At 53.2% G+C, this 7,664-nt stretch overlaps 1 protein-coding gene across 1 annotated transcript in view; it reads left to right on the top strand.

Moving 5' to 3' along the window:
• The window catches only part of INTS3 (integrator complex subunit 3), a 37,502-nt gene extending 29,890 nt beyond the window's left edge, over positions 1-7,612 (top strand). The window contains exons 19-26 of the mRNA XM_010838443.1: positions 494-538; positions 754-873; positions 3,120-3,273; positions 4,265-4,333; positions 5,153-5,228; positions 5,711-5,824; positions 6,178-6,226; positions 7,237-7,612. Coding sequence (XP_010836745.1) covers positions 494-538; positions 754-873; positions 3,120-3,273; positions 4,265-4,333; positions 5,153-5,228; positions 5,711-5,824; positions 6,178-6,226; positions 7,237-7,612 — 1,003 coding nt within the window. The remainder of the gene's footprint in view (positions 1-493; positions 539-753; positions 874-3,119; positions 3,274-4,264; positions 4,334-5,152; positions 5,229-5,710; positions 5,825-6,177; positions 6,227-7,236) is intronic.
• The last annotated feature ends 52 nt before the right edge of the window (positions 7,613-7,664 follow it).

Genomic DNA, 7,664 nt, shown 5'->3' with positions numbered 1-7,664 from the left:
ACCCACCCCCACCCCTACCCCAGCCTCAGGAAGCTAAAGGTATGCTCTTAAGGCCCGAGTCCAAGAGGCACCTTGCTGGGGACTTGAGAAAAGTCATCTCTTCGTTTGTTTTTCTTCTCACACGTACTGCTTCACTTAAACGAGGGTTTATTTTGCCTGTTGAACACCGAGCATGCTTGGTCAGTGGACTCGCAGCCCTCCCTGCATGTCCTGCCCTGCTGCTGCACCCGGCAGCCCCAAGTCTTTGCTGCTTCAGGTGGGGTTGGACCCTTGCCTGGAACTCCCTGAAGGGCAGGAGTCTCACTTACAGTGACAACAACCAGACTGCTCCATGTTAGGCCCCTGGTTTCTCTGTGAGCCAGCCTCTGGGGCAGCAGGAAGTTCCATGCTCGTTAAGAAAGGACCGCAAGCTGGTCCTCCATGCTAGCTGGCTGTAGCTCACTTTTCCTCCTCTGTCCTGCATGGACTCTCATATATCACCTTCGTCTTGTAGGTCCCTGGAGGAGTCTGTGGGGAAGCCTCTCTACCTAATATTTAGGTAAGCCTCTCTATCTGATGTTTAGGTCTCGCTGTAGATGCTGCCCTCTCTACCCTCCCTGTCAGCACGCTTATGCTTCTGTCCGGGGGTAATGAGGCTGCTTCTCCAGAAAGAGGGGGTATGCAGTGGGCACAGGCAGCCATGCCCCCCAGAAGTGCCACAGGAGAGTCTGCCCCAGGGAAAGCTTTCCTCTGTGCTCCCATCTCCCACTCCAGGAACCTGTGCCAGATGCAAGAAGACAACAGCAGCTTCTCTCTGCTTCTGGACCTTCTCTCTGAGCTGTATCAAAAGCAGCCCAAGATTGGCTACCACCTGCTCTACTACCTACGGGCCAGGTGGGTGTGGTCCCGTGTAAGAAGGTGTCAGGAAGCATCCTGGAGAGTGTCTCTCCCTTCATGCCTGACTCCCCAGCTCCCTTGGTTGTCATCACCAGAGCTCGGTGTGTGTGGGGTGTGTAACAGTTTTAAAGTGGTTTTAGTGTATTCATAAATATATGCCAATCTTACTACTGTATAATTTAGAATGTTTTCATCACCCCAAAAAGAAGCCGCATACCTGTTCGCAGTCACTTTCCTGTCCTCCCTTTCGCCCAGCCCGTGTAACGCTGATCCACTTTTCTGTTTCTGTAGGTTTACTTATTCTGGATAGTTCATATAAATGGAATCATACAGTGTCTGAGTTTTCATGACTGACTGTTTTCACTTAGCCCAGTGTTTTCAAGGTTTATCCCATTGTAGTGTGTATCTGTACTTCATTCTTTCTTATGACCAAATAATCCAGTTCTGGGACATTACCACAAGTTATTTATCCATTCACCAGTTGATGGTCATTTGGGTTGTTTCTGCTTTTTTGTTTGTTGTGAATAGAGCTGCTGTGAACGTTCACGTACAGATTTTTGCACGGACAGATGTTTTCAGTTTTCCTGAGTATATACCTAGAAGTTGCATTGCTGTGTCCAGCGGTAACTGTTTTTCCATCTGTGAGAATTGCCAGACTGCTTGCCGAAGTGACGCGAGCACTTTGTTTCCACCAGCATCGTGTGAGAGCTGATTTCTCCTCGTGCTCCCCAGCAGTTGTTGGCTTTCGAGGATAGCCAGCCTAGTGGGCGTGAAGTGGCCTCTCATCCTCGTTTTGATTTGCGTCTCCTGACAGCAAATGATGTTGAGCATCTTTTCATGTGCTTATTGGCCGTTTGCATTTTCTTTGGGAAAAAACTCTGTTTTAATCTCTTATTTTTCAATTGGGTATTTATCTTTTTCTTGTGGGTTTTTAAGAGTTCTTCAGGTATTCTATGTAGATGTCCTTTATCAAGTATATGGTTTGTAAACATTTTTTCCTATTCTGTAGGTTGCCTCTTCACTTTCTTTCTTTTTTTTTTTTAATTTTATTTTTAAACTTTACATAATTGTATTAGTTTTGCCAAATATCAAAATGAATCCACCACAGGTATACATGTGTTCCCCATCCTGAACCCTCCTCCCTCTTCCCTCCCCATACCATCCCTCTGGGTCGTCCCAGTGCACTAGCCCCAAGCATCCAGTATCGTGCATTGAACCTGGACTGGCATCTTGTTTCATACATGATATTTTACGTGTTTCAATGCCATTCTCCCAAATCTTGCCACCCTCTCCCTCTCCCACAGAGTCCATAAGACTGTTCTATACATCAGTGTCTCTTTTGCTGTCTCGTACACAGGGTTATTGTTACCATCTTTCTAAATTCCATATATATGCGTTAGTATACTGTATTGGTGTTTTTCCTTCTGGCTTACTTCACTTTCTTGATGGTATCTTTTCAAACACAAAAGTTTTAAATGTTGATCAAGTCCTGTTTTTTTTTTTTTTCCTTTGTCATTTGAGATTTACTCCTGTTTTCTTGTAAGAGTTATGTAATTTCAGTTCTTACATTTAGGCCTGTGACCCATTTTAAGTTAAGTTTTTTGCATATGGTGTGAGGTAGGTATCTGTGGAGAAGGCAATGGCGACCCACTCCAGTACTCTCGCCTGGAAAATCCCATGGACGGAGGAGCCTGGTAGGCTACAGTCCATGGGGTCTCCAAGAGTCAGACACAACTGAGCGACTTCACTTTCACTTTTCACTTTCATGCATTGGAGAAGGAGATGGCAACCCACTCCAGTGTTCTTGCCTGGAGAATCCCAGGGACGGGGGAGCCTGGTGGGCTGCCGTCTATGGGGTCGCACAGAGTCAGACACGACTGAAGCGACTTGGCAGCAGGTATCTGTAGGTATTATTGCCTTCATTGCTTAGAGCCCAAAGAACAAGAGAGAAAGCTTTCTCTAACCTGATGTGAGCCCTCTCTCTTTCCCTGTTCGTTACTCTTACCAGGTAGTAACTTCACTGACTGTGGTCTGAGCCCTGTCTGAAACATGGGGGAAAGCTGGGGAGAAAGGAGTGTCTCCTGATTTCCATAGTCACCGAGTCTCTGAGGAGGGCCAGGGAGGGCCATGAGACACGTGAGCCCAGGACATCCAGGGCAGTAAGGGGTTCTAGAGTGGGGTCTACTTAGGGCTTGTTTGAGGCCGGGGTCAGGCTGCTGGCTGAGGCGCGCCTGGTCTTGCAGCAAAGCCGCCGCTGGGAAGATGAACCTGTACGAGTCATTTGCCCAGGCCACCCAGCTGGGCGACCTGCATACCTGCTTAATGATGGACATGAAGGCCTGCCAGGAGGATGATGTGCGACTGCTGTGCCACCTCACGCCCTCCATCTACACAGAGGTCAGCACCTCGATCTGTGTCCCTGGGACGGCACAGTAGTGCCGGTGGGCTCAGGGGAGACCGCGTCATCTCGTCGCACACAACCCCCACCCTCCTCTACCCTCCGCTGCTGGCCTCAGTAGGCCCCTTCTCCCACACCACAGCCGTCCCCTCCTGCCTCACTCCATCAAGTTGAAAAATGTCTAAAACCCACAGAATTCTTGTCCTGTGCGCTAGGTCTGGGCCTGTCCACGTGTCCCCTCTGCTTTGGCCCCATCCCCTGGACCCAGGACAGACAGGGCTCCCAGCCAGATCCACGTCCACATACTCAAGCTCTCTGGCCGAAAGACCAGGGCCTCTGTAGTGGAGACTCGGCTCCCATTTCCCTTGTTTACTGAGTCTTCTCTAGGAGCTGGGGCATAGGAGGAGATAACTGCTCTTTTTCCTCCTCTGGGTGAGAGTTCCCAGGAACAGGGAAATCGGGGCACAGGGTGTGGGCATCACAGGAAGAAGTGTGATGCCAGCCAGACACCCAAGGGAGGAAGGGCGCTCATGCCCAGCACCCCTCCCCTCTCCAGAAGGGGCCCTGCGCATCCCGCACCCCACACCCTCCCCAAACACACACACTCTCTGTACCTTCTTTGGCAGGGGTCGGCACACACTGGATTTCTTTGCTGCCAGAGATGCAAATGCTAAATCTGTCGTCGCTTCTCGCAGAACTAACATCACATCCAGTCCCACTGAGCTCTAGCTTTGTCTCTAGGTGGCTCCCCGTTCCTTTCCTTACACACTCATACTCACTGTGTGGACACACACATTTAAATCCTTGGGTTCTTTAAGGATTAAATTCCCAGCCTCAGAGCTACTGGATCTTTGTTAGAGATTTATGTCAGGACCCCATGTCTGGCTAGCCCAGCACGCCCTGAGCGTGTAGGGAGTGGGGATGGGCTGTGAGGGGAAAGCTGAGGGGTGCACTTTGGACTTCTGCCCTTCTTTCCCTCTTTTCCTCCAGTTTCCAGATGAGACCTTGCGGAGCGGGGAGCTGCTCAACATGATCGTGGCTGTTATTGACTCAGCACAGGTGAACACAGAGCTGTCATCCCGAGAGGCCTGGGGACACAGGGCCCTGCTCCCCCCTCCTGCCTGCAGAGAGGGAGTCCTGCCCACAGGTGCCCTGCTCCTGGCAGCCACTGTTGTGTACCTTCGGCCCCAGGGGCTGGGAAGGAACGTGGAGCCCCAGGGTGGCAGGCTGGGTATAGGCCAGTCCTGCTGGGGGTTCCCCTTATTCTCCATGCTTTGGGGGCACTCCTGTTCTTCAGGGAAACGAGGGGATATTTCCAGCTCTCCGTTGGTCTCCCCTTGGCTCAGAACAAAAATGGTCAGACCACTTGTAGCTGACCTTTCATGCATACATCCCTACGAGGCTGTAGCTTGGCTTGTGGTCCCTCCTCAGTCCTAAACTGGGGTCCCATTTCTGCTCCTTCCCACAAAAGCCCCCCTACCTGTGCTGTTCTCCTCCCCACACCTGTAATACAGCCTCCCATGGCCCTGCCCCCCTCAGCACAGGCTGGGATGGATCAGGGGCCCAGGCTACATCCAAGCAGAGAGGTTGCCTCTTCTCACTCTGCCATCAGGACGTGAGGGATGGCATTTTTGTAATGGTTTTTGCTCTGAACAGGGGGGTCTGGTCCCCACTGAAGCCAGTTGCTCCTTTGCCAGCCCCCTGAGTCCTTCAGGGTCCCGGTGTCCATCGTGTGCCTTTTCCTTCCCATTCCTTTATGACTTGGGTTTCACTTCCTCTGATTTTTCCCTAAATGAGCTCTTCTGCTTCTCTTTCCATACTAGCTTCCTGGCCTCTTTTAAAACCAATGGTTTCTGCCTTCTTCCTCATCCCCTTTAGCTTCAGGAGCTGGTCTGCCACGTAATGATGGGGAACCTGGTCATGTTTCGAAAAGACTCAGTCCTCAATATACTCAGTAAGTGTGCCAAGCCCTGAGGTTCCCTGGGAGATGAGAGGGGTGGCAGCCCTGTGTACTTGATCAGTTGCTCAGTTGTGTCCAACTCTCTGCAACCTGATGAACTGTAGCATGCCAAGCTTCCCTGTCCTTCACTATCTCCCAGAGGTGGTTGTGTACTTTCTAGTAACAGAAAAGCTGGCTCTGGGGCTGAGAATGAGGTAGAAGGTCCTTCCAGCCTGCCGTGGGCCTTTGGCAGTATCTGTTTGGATCTGTTCTTTGGCTCTATAAAAGTTCCTTGACCTGGCCTCAGGGTGATGAGAATACAGAAGCTATATGAAGGCTTTGGAAGTGTGCTTTGCATGAAAGGGAAAGTACCTATGGTTTTAGGCTCGCTGTTCCCACCCCTGTACATCCTTGCGTGAGGTGCTGATAGTCAGTGGGTTAGCCTTCTGTGCGTGTGACAGAATGTGAATACGTGTGTCTCTTCTCTGTCTACTCAGTCCAGAGCTTGGACTGGGAAACCTTTGAGCAGTACTGTGCCTGGCAGCTCTTCCTGGCCCACAACATCCCCCTGGAGACCATAATCCCCATCCTGCAGCACCTCAAGTACAAGGGTGAGTAGGGTCATGGGCGGGAAATGTGACTGGAGAGGAGAGGACACTCCAGGGCTTGGGCCTCCGGGCTTCTTCTTAGATCAGTCCAGGTCCACAGCTCCCCTTCCCAGCAGAATGCCGAGTGCAGAAAGGCAGGCCCCCTAAGTCACCTCTGCTCCTTAGGCGTGTCCTGCACCCCCCTCCAAGCCAGGTGCTGAACTGGGCTCAGGTGGCGGGGGGCTGGGGGTCGCTCTTCCTGGTTTCTTGTTGAAGATTGTCTTTACTCCTGCCAGTAGCTGCGGTTGGGGGATGGGGGAGGTGCCAGAGTTTCCGGAATTCTGTGCTCCTCTGAACAGCCTCTACCTCCCCCATAGAGCACCCAGAGGCCCTGTCCTGTCTGCTGCTTCAGCTCCGAAGAGAGAAGTGAGTTCTGCCCCCGCCCCTGGGGGCTCTTTGGTCCCCACTCTGCACACACCAAGAGGTGCTGTCACACAAAGGGCTCCTGTCCTGCTCCTTTGCTGCCTGTTTTTTCCTGTTGTTGACATCTGCTTATTCCACCCTTCCCCCAAAGTGATTTACAAATAAGCAGGTCCCCTGGGATCTGGGCTTCCTCTCGACTTTACCCCCCTGCCCACCAGGAGCTGCCTGCAGAGGTGGGGACCGGACATCCCTGTTTCCTGCTGCCGCAGCAGTTCTAATCCCCGGTGGCTCCTGCTCCCCTCCCCCTCGCCCCTGAGGCTACCACGAGGCCAGTCCTAGAGGAGGAAGGGTCAGAGTGGAGGAGCCACACACTGTCCCTTGCCTCCCCCTGCAGCGCGGGCAGATGAACAGGGGTGGGGTGTAGAGGGTGAATGGGCAGAGGCCCCTCCCTCTGTCAGGCACTGTTCCAAAACCCCAGGTGAATGGAGCAGCAGCTGTGCACCTTTTCCTTCCCACCTTCTTTCTGTCTTTCCGCCTTTTCTCCTTTCTTGGTTGAGAGACTGGAAGTGGGAAAGTTGGAGGGCCACGTGTCCCTTCCTTGGGCTCGATACCAGGGTGGCCCACTGCTCCAGCTAGGCAGGGCACAGGGAGCATTCACACCCCACAAACTTGTCCCTTTGCTTCCCCGGCCCACTTCTTGACTGCTCTGGGCAGCGTTGGGGAGACTGAGTGGGGCTCCTTCCCAGCACACACGCACGCACCTTCTGCTGCCACAGAAACTGAAAAGACTCGCTTCTTGTCTTCTGGCTTCTGCAGAAGATGAAACCAGGCATTCCTTGGCCCAAAGAGAAGAGGGAGAAGGATGTGAGAGTAGAAAGCTACCACAAGTCTGGGGTGGGACAGGGGTAGGGAGGCCAGGGTTTTGGGGAAAAGTCCATGAGAGAGTGCCAGGGGTTCCTGTGGTCAGCTGTGTGAGCCAGGCGCCCCTGCCCGCACCCCGCTCTTGCCCCCAGGCCCAGCGAGGAGATGGTAAAGATGGTGCTGAGCCGGCCCTGCCACCCTGACGACCAGTTCACCACCAGCATCCTGAGGCACTGGTGCATGAAGCATGACGAGCTGCTGGCTGAGCATATCAAGTCCCTGCTCATCAAGAACAACAGCCTCCCGCGCAAGAGGCAGAGGTGGGACCCTCCCGGCGCCCACGGGCAGGCGGCAGGGCGGTCCAGTTTGTCCCGGCCCGGCTTGCGGGCGACACCTAGTGGTGTGAAGCAGCCTGCGTGCAGGACCACCGTGGCCCCGTCGTCTTCTTCTTGTGCCCCGTCTTTGGTCCCTAAGCCACCTCCATTACGCTGCCCGGCCCCTCCCAGTCCTGTCCTCCTTCCTCTGTAGGGGCTGCCTCTGTCCTAAGGAGGAACCCCAGTGGGGGAGGCTGTCTATGCTC

This window comes from Bison bison, unplaced genomic scaffold, assembly GCF_000754665.1.
Source record: "Bison bison bison isolate TAMUID 2011002044 unplaced genomic scaffold, Bison_UMD1.0 scf7180017864093, whole genome shotgun sequence".
NCBI classification, from domain to species: domain Eukaryota; kingdom Metazoa; phylum Chordata; class Mammalia; order Artiodactyla; family Bovidae; genus Bison; species Bison bison.
The sequence above is the reverse complement of the archived record's forward strand: the minus strand, read 5'-3'. Positions and strand labels throughout refer to the sequence as shown.